Raw genomic sequence first — 24,913 nt, forward strand, 5'->3', positions numbered from 1 at the left:
TTTTAAATTCTGTGACGTCATCATGCGCTGTGATTGAACAAAGCAGTGCACCTGATCTGTGGTCAGGTGCATTTCTTTGGCCAATCACAATGCACTGTCAGGGTGCAGTGCATTGTGGGGCGCGGTGGGCGAACAGTTCAACTCAAACATAAAGCCCAACACTAACAGAGACTATCGGCCCTCATTCATGGCACTCACACACCAGGAAGACATCAGTATAGACATACGTGTTTCCAGCGGCTGGTGACCCGAATGTAGACGGTGTATTTGTGGTTGGGGATAAGAGGAGCATTGTGGAACCCATTATAATGGTGGTCATCCCCCAAGGTGAAGGTTCTGGGTTCGGTGAGGGTCTCTGCAGGAAAGAGAGCTGCAGTATAACGGCTCGGAGACCAGCTGGAGTTGTACGGTGTGTTCTTGAACTTCAGACACTCCTTTGTTGAATTGCCTTCCTGACCACCAAAGACAATTATTTCATAGGAGCTGCAGGCAGAAAATACCGGAATAATCACAACTATGCAATAGAACACATGTGCTTATCTCTGCCATGTTTAATTAAACATTTCCAGTTTTAATTATTATATCTACACACATAAAGATGATCTGCTGAACTCTTAATACATCATATTTAAGGAATGCTTTCAAACATTCCAGAAATTAAGGAGCAAACGTGTAAATAGACAGGTCCTCCATGTTTGTTCAGGGCAAGGGGGTTGTTAGGATCCTTAACCACTTCCCGACCGGCCGTTGTATATAAACGGCCGGACGGTGGCACTGCAGGGTCGGGTGGCCGTCAATAAACGGCCTCCCCGCACCCTGCCTGTGCGCGCTTCCTGGGAGCGCGCAGCACCGCGATCCGGTGCCCGCCGTGTCCTCCGGACACAGTGAAAACACCGATCGTCGGACGGGACCTCTGTACGAGGTCCCGATCATGTGATCACTGATTGGCCAATCAGTGATCACATGCAAAGTAGTAAGCAAGATGTCACTTGTGACATCATTGCTTACTACGTGTGAAATCTGTGAATGATCACAGAGGTCACATGGTACAAGGCTATTCACAAAAGCCTTGTACCATGTGACAGGATGTGACCAATCACAGCTCACTCAGTTCTTCTCAATGAGTGCATGAATGCACACAGAGAGAAAGAGAAATGATTGCTTTTACATCCTATATGGGTGTAAAAGCAATCAGTGTAAAAAAAAAAAAAAAAAATCTTCATCACCCCTCACAAGTAGTACAGTGTCACCATGGTGACACTGTACTGCTAGGGTGACAGTATGTAAAAAATAAAAATAAAAATAAAAAATAATAATATAAAAAAATAAAATAAAAATGTAAAAAAAAATGTTTAAAAATTATAATTTTTGCTTATAAACTAATTTGGATTTTTTTTTTTTTACTAAAAAGATAACGGAATAAATTTTGGCTAAGATTTATGATGAAATATTATTGATTTGCAAAATTTTATAAAAAAAAAACTTTTTTTCAAAATTTTTGGACATTTCATTTACATAGCAAAAAAAATACAAATCCCAGTGGTGAATAAATACCACCAAAATAAAGCTTTATCTATCTCAAAAAAATGGTAAAAAATTAATTTGGGTACAGTGTTGCATGACCGCGCAATTGTCATTCAAAGTGTGATAGCGCTAAAAGCTGAAAATTGCCCTGGTCAGGAAGGGGGTAAAAGTGTCCGGTCTGGAAGTGGTTAAAGACCTGAGACTCCTATATGTAACATAACAAAGAGCAGATGAGGTGGTTTTCATCCTCTTGTTATCTCTTGCCCTTCTCCTTTATCTTTGTTGTCCTCCTTTGGTTTCCTTTTACTTCAGCAACAGGGGGAAGTGGAGCGGTCGTTCAGAGCTGGCAAGTGACAGGAGCTCAGTGGGTGGCAGGTTTTGTTGGGGTCGGGGGCCATCGTTTATCGTGATTGATGTAGACCTACAGTATATTGCTGGATGACGTGATTGATGGTTTATATACATTGGGGGACTTTTTCAATAAAGGTCAAGCTGTGTTGTTTTTTTTTTTTTACTGTTGCTTTTTTTAGGTGAATGAGTAGGGGTTCTGTGTACCCCATACTCATTCACATAGTGTGGCAGGTATCCTATAAGTCTTCCCCTGCAACCCCACAACCACTGGGCCAGGATTATGGGAAGAGTTACTTGCCCACATCAACATGGGGACAAGGTGCTTTGCCAGGGAGGTCCCTGTAGCAAACTAGCTCATCCAGCTGGAAGCAGAGTTCTCCTTTAGCTTGTTGTATTTGAGGTATTCCTCGAATCATTCCTCACATCCCCCCCCCCCCGCCTTGCATTCCTGTGAGGCAGACTTTATCTCCTGGCAGATGATGTGGAACAACCAGGCTAAGACATGAGAAGTGGAGCCAGCCCTTCTGCAGAGGTGTCACTTTGGTCACCCAAAGCTATGTAAGCCCCACACCTTATCAACCTGACCCAAGAACTGAACATTCCTCAGGTCAACCGTATGTTTCATATCATGGGACATGAGCTGGCAGTTTCAGTTTAAAATCTCCCAATGACCACTCCCAAAAGGTGTAGTCAGAGCCCCCCTCCCTTTGTGAGGGACTTTTAAAAAAGACAGGCTGACAAGCCTAGAGAGTGAGTGAAAGTTGTTTTTTTTTTAACACGAGGAGATCTCCGAGGTAACATCGTAACAGAGGAGATCAAAGAACCTTTCTGCTCTGCATCTTGGACTGCAAACCCAGGCATATGGGCAAGTAACTTAACCCTGTAATCTTCTTCCTAATTACCTCTTTGCTGTGTCTTTATATACATATAGATATATTTTTGTGACATCTCTTTGTAAATATTTATTTGCATCTGTCTGACGCTTTTAGTAATAAATCTTTCTTTCTGAAAGTGTTAAACTGTTTCTAAGCGCTTACTTGCAATTCACGAATCCCTGCCTTTGAAGAGACGCTACGGTTTGTTATATCTCTGTATAGCAGGTCCGCGGGCCGTGCTATATAGATCAATATTTCAATCATTATAGTGTATATTTGATAACGGGACTTTCCCAGTCTCCGACAAAAGTGGTGGTGGCAGTAGAGGGTTAGTTGCGTAATTAACCCGACCCAGTAACAAGCGCATTCAGGCTGCAGGCACTGATTGTAGTCCATTAGCTGGGCAATCGCTGTGTTGGGTGCGGCTGAGTGTGGCCTTGTTACGCACGTCACACCGCGGTTTTAGATCGGCCGTCCCTTCGGTCACGAGTTTGGTGAGAAGGTCTGGGGTCTGACGCCGTGGCCGTGACGTATTACTGTTAGTAGCGGTCGTGCGATTGTCGCCCTGTTGGTGGCGGCGACCGCGGTCGTGACAGTCCCTGGTGGCAAAATGTTGAGGGAGTGTGGCCTAGTATAGTTCAAGAGGAGAGCTGCACACTTGCCCCCCCTACTTTCCTGGTCTACCAGGCTGCATGCTCAGATAATGGTCTGGTACGGAATTTGTGGAGACCTCACATGAAATTTAAAGAAACTCTCACCAAAATGTACGACCTCACTGCACTGAAAGAAGTCAATATACACTTGAACTCCAACTGGATAAGGTACTATGTGAAGTGGGTCAAATGATCAATAATGACAGATATTCCTCAAATTGAAATAATAAAAGAAAAACATGCCCTATTAGTGCAGTAATGTCTTTTATTCAAATCACAACCCAATAGATAAAAACATACAATTCAGCACAAAACTCTAATGGAACACTGTCCATGACATGCCCTTTTATGAGTTTGTGAATCTCCAGCCCTCCATCTATTACAGCAGGCACCAGTACTGGGACAGATGCATCCAGTGCTGAAGGATAGGGAACTGTACCCCCTCCCTGCTCCTAATGCATACCATAAAATGGGTGTACTGCCCAACAACATTCCCTGCCACATTGCTCCCACTGCCCATGGTTGGCATGGTGTGTGCACTGCACAAGTGTGGCCAATTGCTTGCTTTCTAGCAGCTAGAAGGTAGTTGCACTTGCATGATGGTTTTTTCATGTTAGCTGTGGGTACATAGTGGATGTGCCGTAGCTGTCAGAGCAGCCATGAAGCCACAGCTGGCTGGTTACTAGCCACAGATTTGGAGTGAGCATCCGGTGAGGGGGAACCTCCCTATACAGTTATGCCAGGGAGGTTGTCCATTTACCCACCCCTTGTCCCTGATAGGCACTCAGGCTGCTCTTTAGAACCACCTCTACTCTAAGGGTGCGGTGAAGGGATAGAAGGATTTCTTCCTTTTCCAAAAGGGTTAACTGAAGAAAGGACACTTCTAGAACTGGGCTCAGCTGTTTTACTAGGTCAAGGGGAGGCTAGGAAACCCATCACTGTACAAATGAAGTGTCTTTCCCAGACAGGAGTTCTTAAAGTGTTTGGAAAGGTAAATAAGAGGCGCTGGTAACCTGAAGATTCTTTATAGGCTCATTCACACTTGTGGTAGCCCTTGTCTCTATCGTGAAACACATCAGTGATGGAGGTCCCAAGCTGAACTTCCAGTGTTCACATCTAGAACAGTAAAGTTCTATGAAAATGCTGGAATCAGTATGTAGCCGGTCTTTGGGATTCAATTTTCTTTTACATGCTGAGCAATTGTAAGTAGTTTCTTACCTGATTGGCCCATTCAAACTGAGAACCGGGTGGAGCTGTAAAGTGACATCACGTATTGTCTTCTCCATGTGAAGAGGAGGATCTGGAATGGAAGATTCAGAGATCTGATCAGGAAACAGAACTGATTGCTGTGTGCCAGTAAAGGTGGTCTGACCAGGGATGATATGGATACTGCAAACTGTAGAATTAATTTAGACTTGTATCAAACTTTGAGTAATGGCTTATTTCACATACTTTTACTAAATTTAATTGTAAATGATATAAACAATTTGATTCACTAAATATGAGATATCTCCTTTTACATCCCTGGGACAAGATCAGCCAGTGCCCAGAGTGAAGAGCACTCCCCTCAACCCCCTTTATTATACACGAGTCTGTGAGTGTCTGTTTGGGTGTATAATGTGGACAGTGTGGGTGCATAGTGTGGACATATGGCGTGGACCGGGTGGGTGCACAGTGTAGACTATATGGGTATCTGGCATAGACAGTGTGGGTGCACAGAGGCCACAATTTGGGTGCACAATGTCGACCATATGGGAGGACAGTGTGGGTGCACAGTGTAGACTATATAGGTATATGGCATAGACAGTGTGGGTGCAGTGTAGACTATATGGGTACATAGCATAGACAGTGTGGGTGCACAGTGTCAACAATTTGGGTGCACAGTGTCGACCATATTGGAGGACAGTGTGGGTGCACAGTGTAGACTATATGGGTGTATGGCATAGACCGTGTGGGTGCAGTGTAGACTATATGGGTACATAGCATAGACAGTGTGGGTGCACAGTGTCAACAATTTGGGTATACAGTGTCGACCATATTGGAGGACAGTGTGGGTGTATGGTGTGGACAGTGTGGGTGCACAGTGTAGACTATATAGGTGTATGGCATAGACCGTGTGGGTGCACAGTGTAGACTATATGGGTACATGGCATAGACAGTGTGGGTGTACGGTGTCGACAATTTGGGTGCACAGTGTGGACCATATGGGAGGACAGTGTGGTTATATAGTGTGGAAAGTGTGGACCATGTGGGTAGACAGTGTGTACGTATGGTATGAACAGTATGGGTGCATAGTGTAGACCATGTGAGTTACAGATTCGCTTTTTCTGATGATCCTTCAGAGGTTCCTGAGGATGGGCAGAGGAGGTAAAGACCAGCAAAGCCAGTACTGGTGGAGAAATCCTGTTACACCAAACTGCTTTCTTCCAACATGTCTGCCCCACCAGCTTTGGTGGATGTTACTGATGAGCAGGAGGAGAAGTTGTGCAAATGACCACCTGTTGGACTTTCTGTTATGGAGGACCCTTACGTGGACATACAAGGAAAACCCTTGACAAAGGTGTCTCTGGACCATCAATGGAATGGGGGTGGACCTGTTCTAAGCACCCCAGACATGTTTTTTCTTGCTCCTGCTTCTGCTGTTACCAGCAGTGCCCCAGACAGACAAGATGGCCACCAGCTGCAAAGACCCTGCTACACCTAGCTCACCTATGTTCCAGAGGTGATTGATTCTTGTGGAGAAGGGGATTGATAGAGAGCAGCATGCGGAGTGGAAGCAGCCATGGAAGTTTCTTGTGTCAGTACCAATTCGCCTTTTGCAGTTGCTGTGTCAGAAGAGAATTCACTTTCCTTAGCTTAGAGCTATGTACTGGTGGGGGAAAAAATACCAGTTGGAACTGAAACTCCTATCAGTGCAGCAGTGAGTATGGACACTTTTGTGAAGACAGCAGGAACTAAGAGTGTGCCAGCAAGTAATGAGAATGACAATACTGATAAGCACTGGATTTGTTGATGGTGGGGGGGTGATGAGTGGCATTAATGATGCTGACATTACCAAATGTGATAATTCTCTCCCTACTCAGGAGAAAAAGGATTAATCAGTAATACAAACCAATCTCCAATCTGTACAAGGGTTATCTGTAAAAATTGTATCAGATGGTTCAAAACGCACAGATGGCTCTTCAGAAGGGCGGAATGTTGAAAGCTATGCTTCTATTTTGGGGGTTTTAAAGCCTCTGATATTTTTTCTGTCATTTGCTCAGTTGGCAGTTTTGAGTACGATTTATCATTTGTGCAACCTTAAGGTCTCATTTTTTTGGGGTGAGATATAGGAGGTGCAAGGGTCTTGGTAGTTTGGTGCCAACGGTATTCATGGCAGCCTTGATAAAATTGGTGACAATCCTGGTTCATAATGAATCAATTCCAGAGACTAATTTGGTAGTATGGCTACATCGATATGGTGAGGTCCTCACCCCACTGCAGAAGGTCCTTGATAACATGGCATATGGACAAGGGTGCGGTCAGTGTTGCTGAAAATGTGGGTACTGGTCAATATGGTTCCAAACCGGCCCTCTTCAGCCTTTCCGGAGAGGGAAAGGCTGACCATTTTTGTATGTGGGTCAGCCTAAGTTTTGTAATAAGTCTGCAGTTAAAGGACACTTTGCATCATCCTGCTCTGTTAAAAAAAATGCTTACTGTGCCAGGATTTTGGCCATTTGCCCAAAGAATGCACCTAGATTTGGTCCAATTTGTGCCACCAGCTGGGTCATCCATATAGTCAGTGCCTAGAGGCACTACATAACCTACCATGATTGGAGACCGAGCTGTAAAGGCTTGATAAAGAGGGTGAGACAGCTGAAGTTAGGGACAAAACTGTTGTTGCCCCTCCTGTTGTGTCAGATCATGCTTCCTCTAGTAATGTGATCCCTGAGTCTGTCCCTCCTGTGTTCCCCTTCAACAGCGCAAACATGGCCAGGAGAGTGTAGAGGTGCTGGATAGAGATAGGGTCAATGGGTTTGAAGGTGGGGTGTCCATATCCCATGTCTCACCCTCTGTTGAAGGGGTTTCAGCTGATGAGGGGTGGGAGAGAATTAGGAGGAAGAAAACGAATAACAGGAGGATGAGTAGAGTGGTCCTTTCTTCTTCAGAAACAGACCCAGGGGAGGTCCTATTGACAATACATTTTCTGTTTTATCAGGTGATGAGATGGTGTCTTATTTGTCTCTTTATCATCTATAGATGAAGGAGAGCCACAAATTCTGAAGAGAGCTTTTAGACAGGTGCAGTCTCCTCACTGCAGGTGGTGCTTGATCGAAGTAGCAATGCCAAAGGGGAAGGAAGTTAAACTTGGTTCCTCTATTACTTCCTGCAGTCAAGAGGAGACCGCTGTCCGATTGCATGCTGTTTCCCCATGTGACTCCAGTGGCCATCGTGAGTCAGGCAAAGTATATTTAAGACTTTGGCCCTCTGGTTTGATTCACTTTATGCCAGTGGCTAGTGCAGGGACAGGTTCCCTGTCTGGCAGGGACATTACTTAGATGTAGGAAAATGTTCCTGAGGAGTAGGGTCAGTGAAGGGACTATGTCCTCTTTCTAGGAAGCCTCCCCTTTGGGTGAGGGCTGGAAAGGCCCCACTCCACTCCTCGTTGCAGACATTGTTGGTATCTTCAAGTCTTTAGACCGCTGTCACAGTTCGTAAGTGGCTCTAGAAGGGTGTGCCTACCCGCTGGGTCTGAATAAGTTGTTTTGAACCTTACTTCAATATATGGTAACTTTATTGCCTAACTTGGACTTGGTGTTTCCTCTGCCCATCACACCACACTGCACCTTGCTCACAAGTTGTTTTGGGTGATGAGGGTGTGGTAGAGGTTAACAAACGACTACCCCAATTATCCTGATGGCATATCCAGCTTCATTAAAGGTGGCAACCATTAATATCACCAGCATTAAATATGCAAGAGCTCATGATATTGCCTTATTTTTGCTCAGCAATTTTTATGCTGAGATTTTATTTTTGCAAGAGATCTGGCTTAATACTTTTGGCCAATGTTCATCTAGCAAAAAAGGAGTAGTCCCTCCTTTTGTTCTCTTGCAGATGAGCCCTGCAGCAGAGTTGCAGAGCTTTCTAAAACTAATATGGTAATGTACTGGCTAGTAATTGAGGTAGAAATGGGGAGATGCATGGTCCTGTACATCTCCATTAGGGGGCAGGACCTGGGCCCCATCAATATCTATGGACCACAGGCAAAATGGGACAGAAAATGCCTCCTCAGAAAGGTCAAGCCCTTCCTTTTTACATTCCAGTAGGTTGCCTTCAGAGTTGACTTTAACACCATAATTAGGTTTAAAGACAGGAAAGTCTCTATAGACAGGCTGGGTTACGATAGCGTTTTTCTTAGAGATATGGTTAGACAAGCAGACCTGGTTGATGTGCATCGTAAGCACTGCCCTGGCAGCACAGGTTTCACATTTCAGAGAGGGAATAGTCACAGTAGCATAGATAAGTTTTTCTAAAAGAGAACTCTGCTTTCTCAGCTTCTGAGTTGAGGAAGGTGCCACACCTGACCCTACCTGTTCAGGCCAGAGGGTGGCCTAGGAATGGTCAACTCAATGGTTTTCTTTTATTTGCTCTTTTTTTAAAGTACAGTCTTGGTAATATGTTAGCAGAGACCCCGCGGGGATGGGTGGGTATTTTTCAATCTTGGTTTAAGCCTTTTCTGTGATTCTGGGAAGATGGCGGGCCAGTGAAAAGTCTGAGAGTCCGACATGGCAAGCCCCCGGCGTATGTTACCCCATTTCTGAAAATAAATCAGCAGTGGAAGAGGCAGTGGAGGATATCAGGTCCCTTCCTAGGAAGCTTCTGGAAAAGAGGATTTTGGCTTCTGCTTTCTGTGTGTCTCTGGCATTAAAGGATTGCCCAGGCTCCGTAATGAGAGAGGGATTGCGTTTAATTAATTTGGAGAGAACCACTTTGAAGTTTAGAGATTAAGCCTGACTCGCTTTCCATGGAAGGCTCTATGTGAGAGGGAACCTGAAGCACCGCCCTGTGGATGAGTGGGATTGTCCTAGAGCAGAGTGTGTTGGTAAAGTGGAGTCTATGGACCACTTTCTGCTCCACCGTCCCTTTAACATAGAGGTGTATAAAAGGGTGGGGAGGGTTCTGGGCATCCCCTTTCTCTATCACATGAGTTATGCAGAGTGGGTGTACGGGGCATTCCCAGCTCGCTGGGACTTTGATCTGGATACACTTTTTCTAGTTAGTATAGTTGTTTGTTACTTCACATGGAACGCACGGTGTCAGATTACCCTGCGGAAGAAAGTCCTCCCAGTTGAGGTGGAGGTGCACGATATTCTGGGTGAGGTTGGGAAGATTCGGGGTCTTGAGAAGGGCAGAGAGCCTCGGGCGGTCTGTATAAGGGCGTGGAGGAATATCAAACCTGCCTTTGGTGAACTGTCCATCTCTGGGGGAGGGGCTCTTTTCTTATACTGTTCTCTTCACTCCCTTAGTTTTTGTTGGTTAAGATCTTCTTTCTGGAGAAGGGCTGCATGCATAATGGGGGCGGGGTTGTTTCTTCACCTCTCAGGTTTGATGTCTGGTGTAGTGATGTGAGTGGTAGTACGATTTATTTCCCCAATTATGTCATGTTCATTTCTGAGACGTTTGCTTTTGTCTTACAGCAGATTTTGCTATGTATATTTTCGTTTTGCTGTAAATATATATAATTTTTATATTCTGTATAATATTTTATGTTTATTGATTGCAAGACTTTTAATAAAGAAAAATTGGGAAGAATGTCCCTTACATTGGAGGTCAGTGGGAGAAGGAGAAGGACACACTGAAGGAGCTCTCCCTGAGAACCAGCATTTTCAAGCCTGGGCCTTGCCTGCTAGCTTGGCCCAGGAACCATGCCTGATCCAGGGGGAGGCCCTGGGAGGGATTCCCCTGATGAGACCGGGCCTAGTGAAGAGGAGGAGGTGGAGGACCTGACTGTGGGTCCCGGCCCTGGTGAGGATGTCGATGTCTTCAGACAGAAGATTGTTGATAGATTTGTGACTATTGGAAGAGCTGAGGAGAAACTCAATGTTTTGAAATCTGAACACAAAACCTTCAGAGCCAAATACTGCCAGGCCTGGAGCAAGAACAGATTGGGCATGAAGCCAGCGCTCCAGCACATGGAGGATAAAGTAAAGAAACAATCTTTATTATTAGAAAAGTTGAAAGCCAGAAGTGGTGCATTTAAAGAAAAATTTGAACATGAGAGGAGATTTGCCAGCCAGACATCAGTGAGCTCTGTGGATCAGCAGCCTCAGGTAATGGATGACCCAGTTCCATCTACATCAGCATCTCTCCCCCCATGTCAGGCTGTGGAATCACCAGTGGCAACCAGCCAGGGGGTTGAGGGTGAGTATGGAACCCTGAAGTTCATTCAGCACATGGAGTCTCCCCTGAGAGCAGACAAGTTTGCCTTCACTGATGACCCTGCAGAAGTCCCTGAGGATGGACAGAGGAGGTACAGAGCAGCAAAGCCAAGACTGGTGGAGAGATCCCAGTATACCAACATGGCTGCTCCCAGCATGTCTGCCCCACCTGCTGTGGTCAGTACTGTGGATGAGGAGCTCTGCAAGCAGCCTGCTGTGGAGGAATCCTCATCCAACCTGGAGGAAAAATTCCTGGCAGAGAGATCTCCAGACCATCAGGGGAATGTGGATGAACCTGCACCAAGCACCCCACAGATGGAAATTGCTGTTTCTGCTGAGACCAGTAGTCCCTCTACATGCAAGATGGCTGCCACCTGCAGAGAGACTGTTTCACCTGAGCTCCCAGGTGCTCCAGAGCTGATTGATGCTGGTGGGGGAGGGGAGCAGCACACTGCACAACATGGAGAGCAAACAGCACACATGGATGTCTCACTTGTTGCTGTGTCTGAGAATCCAATCCAGTCCTGGGCTGAGTCTTCTTTCTTGGATGAAGAGATGACTGATGGAGCTTCTATGGTTGCAGCAGTGAATGCGGACATTGCTGTGAAGTCTATGACTATTGATACTGGTAAAGCAATGGATGTGTTGGTGGTGGGTGGAGGTGAAGGGGTTAACATTGCTGACAGAGGTAAAAATGACATTTCTCCCCCTGCTGAGCAGAAAGAGGATACACCATCCAATCCTGGATCTGTGCAATCGGTATCTGCTAGAGTTGCACCAGATGCTCCCAGACACACAAATGTTTCTGCTGCTGGGAGGATTGGGGGGAGCTATGCCTCTGTTTTGGGGAGTCGCACCAAGGGGGGTGGGGGTAGTGTTGGGAATGCTAATGGTCACAATTTTGGGAGGTTTGGTGGTGGGATGGTTGGTGGGGTCAGGAGAAGGAATGTGGTACAGTTGAAGTGGGAGGGGGAAGGGAACCCACCAGTAAGGGGGAGGGTGGCGGAGTTGATTCTAGAGATGGGGTTTAAAGCCTGTGATGTGTTTGCGTTGATGTGCCCAGTAGGCAGCTATGAATACGATTTGTCATTTGTAAAACCTGAAGGCCTGGACCTGTTTTGGGAGAGATATTGGAGGTGCAGGAGCCTTCAGCAGTGGAAAGGTTTGGTGGCAAAGGTTGTTTCCAGACAGCCTTTGATAAAATCGGTGACAATCCTGGTCCGGAATGAATCCATACCAGAGGCTGATTTGGTAGTTTGGCTACGCCGACATGGTGAGGTCCTCACCCCACTGCGGAAGGTCCTGGATGAGCATAGGATATGGACAGGGGCCTGGACGGTGTCAGTGCAATTGAGGGTGCTGGGCAATGTGGTTCAGCATCTTCCCTGCTCAGCCTTTCTGGGGAGGGATAGGCTGACCATTTTCTATCAAGGTCAGCCTAAAGTTTGTAACAAATGCGGAGAGAAAGGCCATTTTGCATCATCCTGCACCATAAAGAAGTGCTCACTGTGCCAGGATTTTGGCCATTTGGCCAAAGAATGCACCGAGATTCGGTGTAATTTGTGCCAGCAGCTGGGTCATCCATACAGTCTGTGCCCAGAGGCACTACACAACCTGCCTGGACTGGAGGCTGAGCTGCAGAGGCTGGATAAAGAGGATGAGGCAGCTGATGCTAGGGAGGAAACTGTAGTTGTACCTCCTGTGTCTGTTGTGTCAGATTGTGTTTCCCCCAGTAATGTCACCCCTGAGTCTGTCCCTCCTGTCCCTAATCCTACAGTACGTAGATCCTCCAGACTGGCGGAAGCTGCTGGGGGGGCGGGTTTAGCGGATCTTCCCTCTCGGCCTACTCCACCTCCGGTACCTGTCCCCCATCAGCGCAAACGTGGTCAGGAGGTTGTGGGGGTGCCGGATAGGGGTGGAGCTGATGAGGCTCAGGGAGGGGTATCCATGTCCCATGTCTCACCTCCTGCTGGGGGGGATTCGGCTGATGAAGGGTGGAAGAGGGTGAAGGAGAAGAGGAAGAAGAAGAAGAGGAGGATGAGAAGAGCTGTCCTCTCTTCCTCAGAATCAGATCCAGGAGGGGTCCCTCTTGGCAATACTTTTTCAGTTTTGTCAGGTGATGAGATGGTATCGGATATATCCATTTCTCTATCATCTATGGATGAGGGGGAGTCACGTACTCTGAAGAGAGCTGTTTCGGGTGATGAGAGTGTGGTAGAGGTTAAGAAACGACTACCCCAATCATCCTGATGGCAGTTCCCACTCTGTTAAAGGTGGCGACCATTAATGTCACCAGCATTAAATCTGCAAGAGCTCGTGATACGGCCTTATTTTTGCTCAGCGAGTTTGATGCTGAGATTTTATTTTTGCAAGAGACCTGGCTCAATACTTTGGCCGATGTCTATCTAGCAAAAAGGGAGTGGAGATGTGGTCCCTCCTTTTGGTCTCTTGCGGCTGAACCTTGCAGCGGAGTTGCGGTCCTTTTTAAAACCGATATGGTAACGTGCCGGCGGGTAATTGAGGTAGAAATGGGGAGATGCATTGTCTTAGACGTCTCTGTTAGGGGGCAGGACCTGCGCCTGATCAATATCTATGGACCGCAGTCAAAATGGGGCAGGAAATGCCTCCTCACAAAGATCAAGCCCTTCCTTTTTACGTCCTAGCAGGTTGTCTTTGGAGGTGACTTTAACACCATAATTAGGCCTGAAGACAGGAGAGGCTCCATAGACAGGCTGGGTTATGATAGCGTTTTTCTCAGAGATTTGGTTAGACAGGCAGGCCTGGTAGATGTGCACATTAAGCACTGCCCTGGCAGCACGGGGTTCACATTTCAGAGAGGGAATAGTCAGAGCAGGATAGACAGGTTTTTTTTAAAGGAGAACTCTGCTTTCTCGGCTCCTGAGTTGAAGGCGGTTGAGTTCTCTGACCACTGTATGCTGTCTGTGTCTCTGAATGCCTCGGACACTCCACCCAGGGGAAGGGGTGTCTGGAAACTGAATTCGGCTCTCCTGGAAGATGTAGAGGTAAGACAATCCTTTGAGGATTTTTTTCAGGCACAGGTTTCTATTCTGGACTTTTGCAGCAGTAAGTCAGAGTGGTGGGAGCTTGTGAAACAAAGGGCGATTGGACTTTTCAAGGCCATAAGTAAGAAGAAGCAGCTTGGTATGTATATTGCCTACCAGCATTTGCGGAGGAAGCTTGATCGTCTTGTCTCGTATGGAGGGGATCTAGGGGAGATCTCTGAAGTGAAGCTTCTTCTTAGGAAGTGTCATTACGACCGGCATGCCTCCTTGGTTCTGGAGAGGGATTATGGGAAATATCACTCACCTGATCCTTACCAGAACTGTAAGCAAGGCATAGCAGTTAAGACGGTCATTGGCCTGAAAGACAGTACGGGTTCCCTGATAAAGTCCAGATCAGGGATCTTGGAGATCTTTGGGTCGTATTATGCAGACCTCCTGGGAAGAAAGGACCTTAGCCGGGACAGGATGGAAAGCTTTCTGGATTCTACTCCAGGATTGGGAAATGGTGCATTGCTTTTGATGAATTTGACAGAACCAATTTCAGCGGATGAGGTAGTTCATGCTATAGACAAGCTGGCTACCAAAAAATCGCCTGGGCCAGATGGATTAACAGCTGAATTTTACAAGTGTTTTAAGTCCATTCTGGCTCCCTTTTTAGCGGAGGTTTTTAACAGCTGTCTAGAAGAGGGTTCGCTCCCTCCCTCCATGAGGCAATCCGCTGTGATTCTTCTGTCAAAAGGTAAAGACCCCTCAATGATTGAGAACTGGCGCCCCATCAGTCTTCTCAATGTTGATAGAAAGATCTTGGCAAAGATTCTATTTTGGCGCTTGTCGTCAGTAGCAGGCGATTTGTTGTCCAGCCATCAGCACTGTTCGGTCCAAGGTAGAAGTACCTTTTCAGCGGTTTTGGCTATCCGGGAGGCTTTGGAACGATGCAGGGCTGCTGGATGGAGAAAGTACTTGCTGGCATTGGATCAGGCGAAAGCTTTTGATCGAGTGAATCATGAATATCTGTGGTTGCTGCTTGGTAGATACGGCCTGCAGGGGAGGTTTATAGATTGGCTGAAGACATTATATAAAGGGGCTGAGAGCTTCCCACTTGTTAATGGTTGGGTTGGGCGGCCTTTTGAGGTCGGCTCTGGTGTGCGCCAGGGATGTCCTTTGAGCCCCCTGCTATATGCTTTCGCAATCGACCCCTTTGTAAGAAGGCTAGAGGGCGCATCGTTGTGCGGGGTGCCTCTGGGCATTGCTGGTGTGCCGCCTTTGAAGGTCATTGCCTATGCTGATGATGTGTCTGTTATTATCTCTGGGACTGAGGAGGCGCAGGAGGTGGTCTCTGTGATAGAGCAGTACACGGAGGCTTCTGGCTCTAAAGTCAACCATGAAAAGAGTGAAGTTTTCTGGATGGGTGAGGAGGGTGAAAGCTTCGAACTTCCGGATGCCTTCCCAGAGCCCCAGCAGGAAATTAAAATTTTGGGCATCAAATTTGGTCCTGGTGACTATGGTCATCAAAACTGGGAAAGCAGGTTGGTAGTTGCCAATGCCAAAGTAGCAAGCTGGAAGAGATGGAGGCTTTCCTTGAGAGAGAGGGTTGACTTGATCAAAACTTACCTGATCCGATCTTTTTATATGTCAGCTTCGTCTGTATCTTGCCGGTATCTCTCTATGCAAGGGTCTACAGCTGTTTTTTCCAACTGTTATGGAGAAATAGGCTGAACCTGATCAAACGCAATGTAACTTACCTGTCCAGGCGGGCGGGTGGCCTAGGAATGGTCAACCCGATAGTTTTCTTTTCTTTGCTCTTTTTAAAGTACAATCTTAGTAATATGTTAGCAGAGACCCCGCCGGGATGGGTGGGTATTTTTCAGTCTTGGTTTAGGCCTTTTCTGCATTGCTGGGAAGATGGCGGCCCAGTGAAAAGTCTGAGAGTCCGACATGGCAAGCTTCCGGCTTATGTTGCCCCGTGTCTGAAAATACTTCGGCAGTGGCAGGTGACAGTGGAGGATATCAGGTCCCTTCCCAGGAAGCTTCTGGGGGAGAGGATTTTGGCTTCTGCTTTCAGTGTGTTACTGGCCTTAAAGGATTGCCCAGGCTCCGTAATGAGGGAGGGATTGCGTTTAATTAACTTGGAGAGAATCCGTTTGAAGTTTAGGGATCAAGCCTGGCTCGCCTTCCATGGAAGGCTCTATGTGAGAGGGAACCTGAAGCACCGCCCTGTGGATGATCGAGATTGTCCTAGAGCAGAGTGTGTTGGTAAGGTGGAGTCTATGGACCACTTTCTGCTCCTGTGTCCCTTTAACATAGAGGTGTATAAAAGGGTGGGGAGGGTTCTGGGCATCCCCTTTCTCTATCGCATGAGTTATGCAGAGTGGGTGTACGGGGCATTCCCAGCTCACTGGGACTTTGATTTGGATACACTTTTTCTAGTTAGTATAGTTGTCCGTTACTTCACATGGAACGCACGGTGTCAGATTACCATCCGGAAGAAAGTCCTCCCTGTAGAGGTGGTGGTGCACGATATTCTGGGTGAGGTTGGGAAGATTCGGGGTCTTGAGAAGGGCAGGGAGCCTCGGGCGGTCTGGATAAGGGCGTGGAGGAATATCAGACCTGCCTTTGGTGAACTGTCCATCTCTGGGTGAGGGGCTCTTTCCTTTATACTGTTCTTTTCACTCCCGTAGTTTTTGTTGATTAAGATCTTTTTTGAAGAAGGGCTGCATGCATAAGGGGGGCGGGGTGGTTTCTTGACCTCACAGGTTTGATGTCTGGTGTAGTGATGTGAGTGGTAGTACGATTTATTTCCCCAATTATGTCATGTTCATTTCTGAGACGTTTGCTTTTGTCTTACAGCAGATTTTGCTATGTTTATTTTCATTTTGCTGTAAATATATATAATTTTTTTATATTCTGTATAATATTTTATGTTTATTGATTGCGAGACTTTTAATAAAGAAAAATTGGGAAGAATGTCCCTTACATTGGGAGTTAGTGGGAAGAATGTCCCTTACATTGGAGGTCAGTGGGAAGAATGTTCCTTACATTGGGGGTCAGTGGGAAGAATGCCCCTTACATTGGTGATCAGTGGGAAGAATGTCCCTTACATTGGAGGTCAGTGGGAATAATGTCCTTACATTGGTGGTCAGTGGGAAGAATGCTCCTTACATTGGTGGTCAGTGGGAATAATGTCCCTTACATTGGGGGTCAGTGGGCAGAATGTCCCTTACATTGGGGGTCAGTGGGAAGATTGTCCCTTACATTGGGGGTCAGTGGGAAGAATGTCCCTTACATTGGGGGTCAGTGGGAAGAATAACCCTTACATTGGGGGTCAGTGGGAAGAATAACCCTTACATTGGTGATCAGTGGGAAGAATTTCCCTTACATTGGGGGTCAGTGGGAAGAATGTCCATCACATTGGGGGTCAGTGGGAAGAATGTCCCTCACATTGGTGATCAGTGGGAAGAATGTCCCTTACATTGGGGGTCAGTGGGAAGAATGTCCCTTACATTGGGGGTCAGTGGGAAGAATGTCCCTCACATTGGTGATCAGTGGGAAGAATGTCCCTTACATTGGGGGTCAGTGGGAAGAATGCTCCTTACATTGGTGGTCAGTGGGAAGAATGTCCCTTACATTGGGGGTCAGTGGGAAGAATGTCCCTTACATTGGGGGTCAGTGGGAAGAATAACCCTTACATTGGTGATCAGTGGGAAGAATTTCCCTTACATTGGGGGTCAGTGGGAAGAATGTCCATCACATTGGGGGTCAGTGGGAAGAATGTCCCTCACATTGGTGATCAGTGGGAAGAATGTCCCTTACATTGGGGGTCAGTGGGAAGAATGTCTCTCACATTGGTGATCAGTGGGAAGAATGTCCCTTACATTGGGGGTCAGTGGGAAGAATGTCCCTTACATTGGGGGTCAGTGGGAAGAATGTCTCTCACATTGGTGATCAGTGGGAAGAATGTCCCTTACATTGGGGGTCAGTGGGAAGAATGTCCCTTACATTGGGGGTCAGTGGGAAGAATGTCCCTTACATTGGTGGTCAGTGGGAAGAATGTCCCTTACATTGGTGGTCAGTGGGAAGAATGTCTCTTACATTAGTGGTCAGTGGGAAGAATGTCCCTTACATTGGTGATCAGTGGGAAGAATGTCCCCTTACGTTGGTGGTCAGTGGGAAGAATGTCCCTTACGTTGGGGGTCAGTGGGAAGAATGTCCCTTACATTGGGGGGGTCAGTGGGAAGAATGTCCCTTATATTGGGGGTCAGTGGGAAGAATCCCCCTTACATTGGTGACCAGTGGAAAGAATGTCTCTTCAATTTGTGGTCAATGGGAAGGATTGTCTTTATATTTTTGTTTATGGAGAAGAATGCTCCTTACATTAGTGGTCACAATGCCACCAGTACAGAAAGCTAAAAAGATCTGCCAAGGGGTGTTGGAGCTGGAACTATCCAGGCACCATCATTTTTCAGGTCACCTAGGCAAAGCTCATGGAACCCCTAACAACCTCTGGAGAAATCCCACATTTCCAGAAAACCCTGGTAGATAATGGCTGCTGTAGCTGATCATCAAGTCTCTATAGCAGTTTGGTGCACAAACTTGCATTGTGACATGAAATTCAACAACCGCCATCCACGACCTCTTTGTTTCCCGCTCCCTCAACCTCCTGGCGATCACGGAAACCTGGATCCAGCCCACTGACTCTACCTCCCCTGCTGCACTCTCCTATGGAGGTCTCACCTGGACCCACTCACCCAGGCCTAACGGTCGTAAAGGTGGTGGGGTTGGTCTGCTCCTGTCACCGCAGAGCACCTTCCGAGTCCTCCCAAACCCCCCCTCCCTATCCTTCTCCTCCTTCGAGGCCCACTGCGTCCGACTATTCTCCCCAACCCCCCTGAAGATTGCTGTGATATACCGGCCTCCTGGATCCATACCCCGCTTCCTGGATGACTTCTCCTCCTGGCTACCCTTCTTCCTCTCCTCTGAGCTACCCACCATAATTCTTGGGGATTTTAACATCCCTGTCAACCTCGACAACCCGGACACAGCCCGTCTCCTCCACCTAACCTCCTCCTTTGCACTTGCACAGTGCATACAATCCACCACCCACTCCGACGGAAATATCCTTGATCTTGTCTTCTCCAACCGATGCGCTCCCCACAACCTCACTAACACCCCCTTCCCTCTCTCTGACCACAACCTGATCACCTTCTCTATCTCCTCGTCCTCCAACGCCTACCCCTCCAAATGTCACACTACTACCAGCCGTAACCTCCGCAACCTTAACCCTGCCTCCCTCCACTCTGCAGCTGATCAACTCCACGACCGCATCCTCCCCCTGTCCTGCCCCGACTTGGCTTTGACCGCCTACAACAATGCGCTCTCAACAGCCCTTGACTCACTAGCGCCTTTAACCACACGCAACACCAGACCCCGACCGCTCCAGCCCTGGCAGACTGATCACACCAAAACCCTCAAACGACAAAGTCGTGCCCTAGAGCGACTATGGCGCAAAACCAAATCCAAACAAGCCTTCACCCGCTACAAATCTGCCTTCCGCACCTACACCTCCTCCCTCCATGCTGCCAAACAGGCCTACTTCTTGACCCTCATCAAGGCCCTCTCCTCCAATCCTCGCCGACTCTTCTCTGCCTTCAACTCTCTACTCTCTCCACCCCCACCTCCACCCAGCACCTCACTCACTGCCCTTGAGATTGCCAATCACTTCAAAAACAAAATTGACACAATTCGCAAGGACATTGCCGCAACTCACACGCCCTCTCAACCTGTCCCCTCTCACACAGCTACCCCCTTATCCCCCCTCCCCCTCGACATAACCCGCAGGGACTTCGTCGCTGCTCAAACTCTCTCCAACCCCCTTCACCCTCACTCAGCTACCCCCTCATCACCCCTCTCCCACGGCCCCACCACTGCTCTGACCTCCTCTTCCACCCCACCCTACATTCCTCATACTGAAGTTCCCCCAACACTCCACACCTTTGACCTTACTACCATCGAGGAAGTCTCCAAGACCCTCTCTGATGCCCGCCTCACTACCTGCCCCCTCGACCCTATCCCCTCACAACTCCTACGACCTTCCTCCTCCTCCATCCTACGCTCCCTCACCCACATCTTCAATCTCTCCCTCTCCTCAGGCACTTCCCCTCCCCTCTGAAACATGCACACATCACCCCCATACTTAAAAAGCCCTCCCTGGACCCCAATGACCCGAACAACCTCAGACCCATCTCCCTGCTCCCATTTACATCTAAACTCCTCGAGCGCCTAGTCTACACCCGCCTATGCTCTCACCTCAACGACAACAACCTCCTCGATCCCCTACAGTCCGGCTTCCGTCCCCTACACTCCACCGAAACTGCCTTACTCAAACTCTCCAACGACCTGCTAACCGCCAAAGCTAATGGACACTATTCAGTGCTCCTACTCCTTGACCTCTCTGCGGCCTTCGACACAGTCGACCACCCCCTCCTCCTCAAAAACTACACTCCCTCGGCCTCAGAGATTCTGCTCTCTCCTGGATCTCATCCTACCTGTCAGAACGCTCTTTCAGCGTTACCTATAATGCTACCACCTCCCCCTCACTCCCCCTCTCTGTTGGGGTCCCTCAAGGCTCTGTCCTCGGGCCCCTTCTCTTCTCCATCTATACCTCCTCCCTTGGCCAACTCATACACTCTCACGGCTTCAACTACCACCTCTATGCCGACGACACACAAATCTATCTCTCAACCCCCCACCTCACCCCCTTGGTCTCAGCCCGAATCACACACCTACTGAGCGACATATCAGACTGGATGTCGCTCCACTTCCTTAAATTGAACCTCTCCAAAACCGAGTTTCTTGTCTTCCCCCCAGCCCGGACACCACCCCCCATTGATTTCTCCGTCACATCCAACAACGCTACCATCAAACCCGCCCTGCAGGCCAGAGTACTGGGTGTCATTCTGGACTCCAACCTATCCTTCCAGCCCCAAGTCCAATCTTTAACAAACTCGTGCAGACTCCACCTCCGCAACATCGCCAAAATCCGCACGTTCCTAACCCCAGAAACCACTAAACAGCTCATCCACTCCCTCATCATATCACGACTCGACTACTGCAACTCCCTCCTCACTGGCCTGCCTCGCCGCTGGCTATCCCCTCTTCAGTCCATCCTGAACACGGCTGCCAGACTCATTCACCTTCCCAACCGCTCTGTCTCCGCCACCCCCCTCTGCCAATCCCTCCACTGGCTTCCGATTGCGCAACGGATCAAATTCAAAATCCTAACGCTGACGTACAAAGCTGTCCACCATACTGCCCCGAACTACATCACTGACCTAATATCCAAGTACCGCCCAGCACGCACACTCCGCTCCTCACAGGACCTCCTTCTCTCTAGTTCCCTGGTCTCCTCCTCCCATGCCCGCCTCCAGGACTTCTCCAGGGTGTCACCCATCCTCTGGAACTCCCTGCCCCAACCCATCAGATTATCACCTACTCTCCTCTCCTTTAGGCGCACCCTGAAAACCCATCTCTTCAGGGAAGCCTACCCCACCCCCTGCTAACTTGCCTCCCTCCTCCACTCTTCCTACCACTCCATCCCCCACAGCTATCTCCTCCTGTGCCACCACCCCCTCCCTCCTAGATTGTAAGCTCGAAAGAGCAGGGCCCTTGATCCCCTCATGTTTTGCATTGTATTGGTATTGTTCTGTCACATGTTCTGTCTCCCTTTGTAATGTACAGCGCTGAGCGAACTATTGGCGCTTTATAAATACTGTATAATAATAATAATAATAATCTCGCTGCTTCAAACTTATGAGTGATGACTGTTCTACCCAATAGTTTCCAATTGCCATGTCTGCCGGTGTACTCACCTCCAATATCAGTCTCAATACTCTCAGTTGCAACCCCAGCTGCAGATGTTGTGAATCCTCGGAGGGTGATGGTGTAGTTGGCTCCATACTGGAGGGGGATTTTATATTCAGTCACATTGGGTGGAAACTGGAGAGATTCATCCACAGCAAAGGACACATTGTAATCCCTCCAGGCTGAGATATTCATCTACAAGGAATCATTTCATGGGTTATATCTTATGTCACTCATTTTATGACCAAGTAACAAAGAGAATAAATAACTAAATGGTTCTTTAGTAAGGTGAAAAGAAATCTGAAATTATTTAATGCCAATTTTTAAATGTATCTACTTTTAAAATTATTTTATGTTAATAACATTTAATGGCTTCCCAGCTGCCCTATAGCAGAAGTACTGCTACAGGGCGGCAGGACTGTGCAAAATCACACACACACACACACACACACACACACACACACACACACACACTCACACTCACACTCACACACTCACACACTCACACACTCTCTCTCTCTCTCTCTCTCTGCATTTACAGGTAGGGGCCACGTGCTGCCGCCCTACCTGTTGTACCATTGGCGGCTACAGATGTTGATCACCAGGTCCCGGCTGGAGATTCCCCGCCGGCACCCAGTGATCACTGAGAAAAAGTGACGGGTGAGACCTGTGTGTAAACAGCAGCAGTAACATGTGCAGCAGAAAAATACACAGCAGCCTGTTTCCCTAGTAAAACACACACAGTAAAAGAGCACACAGTTAACCCTTTGATGGCCACAGATGTTAACCCCTTCCTGCCCAGTGCTATTAGTACAGTGTCAGTGCTTTTTATTAGCCCTGTGTCCTTGGGATGCCAGTGGCAGTTAGTCAGTTCCCTCCAGTGTCAGAATACCCGCCGCAGTCCTGCTAAAAGTCGCTGATCGCTAGTATAAAAAAATAAATAAATAAATAAAAATTCCAGAATATATACACTGTCACTTGTAGACGCTATAATTTTCACGTAAATTAATTTACATGTGTTGGGATTTTTTTTTAGCAAAGACATGTAGCAGAATATATCTTGGCCTAAATTATGACAACATTAGATATTTTTAATTTTTTTACTGGATGTTTTATAGCAAAAAGTAAAAAATATTTTTCTTTTTCAAAATTGTCGGTCTTTTTTTGTTTATAGCGCAAAAGATTAAAAACGCACCGCTAAAAGAAATCTCTATTTGTGGGGGAAAAGGACGTAAATTTCATGTGGGTGCAGCGTTGCATGACCGCACAATTGTCAGTTAAAGTAACGCAGCGCATTATCGCAAAAAATGGCCTGGCTAGGAAGGGGGGGGGAGTGCCCATCAATGCCACCTATCAGTGCCGCCTAACAGGTCCAATCAGTGCCAGTCAGGGCCACCTATCATTGCCATATATGAGTGCTGCCTGTCAGTGCCCATCAGTAATGCCTGTCAGTGCGCATCAGTAATGCCTGTCAGTGCCCATCAGTGATGCCTGTCAATGCCCATCAGTGATGCCTGTCAATGCCCATCAGTAATGCCTGTCAATGTCCATCAGTGATGCCTGTCAATGCCCATCAGTGATGCCTGTCAATGCCCATCAGTGATGCCTGTCAATGCCCATCAGTGATGCCTGTCAATGCACATCAGAGCCACCTACCAGTGACTCCTCATTAGTGCCACCTATCAGTGCCCATCACTGCAGCCTCATTAGCACACATCAGCGAAGGAGAAAAATTACTTATTTACAAAATTTTATAACAGAAACCAAGAAACTTTTTTTTTTTTTAATTTTCATTCATTTTTAGTTTGTTTAGCAAAAAATAAAGAAACACAGTGGCGATTAATGTAAATACCACCAAAAGAAAGTTCGGTCTGTTTTAAAAAAATTATAAAAATTATGTTTGGGTACAATGTTGCATGACCGCGCAATAGTCATTCAAAGTGTGACAGCACTGAAAGCTGAAAATTGGCCTGGACTGGAAGGGGGTAAAAATGCCCGGTAGGCAAGTGGTTAATGCATAACCTATGATTAGGCGTTGATGTCAGCATGAAACGCGTCGGACGGTCTGCTGTTTCCCCCTTTTATTATGTATGTGGAGTGTATTTGGATGAAAATTCCATAGAGGTGATGTTATCGGATGTCCAGTCACCAGATTCATTTCTCCACATTATGACAGACTTGCCTATCAAACGGAACCCTCCAGTGCTATACTGTCACCACTCCCAGTGCTTCCATCTTCACTTGGACTTCCTTCCAGGTTCATGTTTTTTGGCCATTTGAATGGCCCGGTCACAATGGAATCAATCCCACACATGGAGTCACCATCACAGCATGGCACACTCCGCGTTCATGGCACGCTCTTCTGTGAATGCAGAGTACTGCCCATGTGCTTCATCGGCTTGAGCTGATGTTGTCATCTACTGAACGCTGCCACTTCTGGCCATTTACAAGGCACCTGACAGGTAGGACCCTCTTCATATATACCGCACTGACCTGCCTTTTACTGCTGGAAGAGCACGGGTCCCCGCATGGACACATACCAAACAGCGCTGGTGTCACGTGAAGTGCGGTGCATTAGAATGTTACATGTGTACAGTTTATTGCAATGCCGAACAGGAAAAGGAATGTGATGTCAGAGGAAATAATCTACAAAAGCGTAGCAACTTAACATGTATAAAAATGCGGATCAATGCACGTCAATGGAAGGCAACACACGTCCATTTTCAAACATTTTTATGCATTTTAAGTCAATTTTGACGTAAATACCACTTAATGAAAGGTCATTCTGTTTTACAAATCCCTTAATGCTTTTTTAGAAATCTGTTCCTTACAGAGCTCAGTAGTTCAAGCTGAAGTCAACACGCAAGTGAATGTCACCCAAAACCCCCCATGACCTTCTGCTCTCCTTACTTTTGCGTTCCTCCAATGGGAACTTTAGAGGAACAAAAATTGTATAATATGATAAAAACTTAAATTTGCCTTTATTTTACATCATTAGATTAACCCCTTTGTGCTGGTGCCTCCCGGCCCTTTAAGGGTTTCAGAAGCCAGGAGGCAGGGCGTGGTTTTAAGGTCATGTCATGGCGGTCACATAATCGGGAAATGTCCCGATCGAAAGAGGAGATTGGGACCTTTCCGTGACTACCGGATATGTGTGCTGGGAGCACGCAGGGCAAAGTGCTCTCAGCACATATGTTTTTCTTAATTGCACA

The 24,913-nt window shown here is 47.3% G+C and overlaps 1 protein-coding gene across 1 annotated transcript in view; it reads right to left on the reverse strand.

The window, feature by feature from the left end:
- Positions 1-212: 212 nt before the first annotated feature.
- Positions 213-24,913, reverse strand: part of LOC149427500 (receptor-type tyrosine-protein phosphatase mu-like) — a 46,563-nt gene continuing 21,862 nt past the window's right edge. Inside the window, exons 5-7 of the mRNA XM_089667962.1 lie at positions 21,710-21,896; positions 4,622-4,703; positions 213-483 (exon numbers count right to left, since the gene is read on the reverse strand). Of these exons, the coding sequence (XP_089524088.1) occupies positions 213-483; positions 4,622-4,703; positions 21,710-21,896 (540 nt within the window). The remainder of the gene's footprint in view (positions 484-4,621; positions 4,704-21,709; positions 21,897-24,913) is intronic.

The sequence above is a fragment of the Staurois parvus genome, unplaced genomic scaffold (assembly GCF_062004578.1).
Source record: "Staurois parvus isolate SC_StPar_1 unplaced genomic scaffold, SC_StPar_1.0 ptg003711l, whole genome shotgun sequence".
Taxonomy (NCBI): Eukaryota; Metazoa; Chordata; class Amphibia; order Anura; family Ranidae; genus Staurois; species Staurois parvus.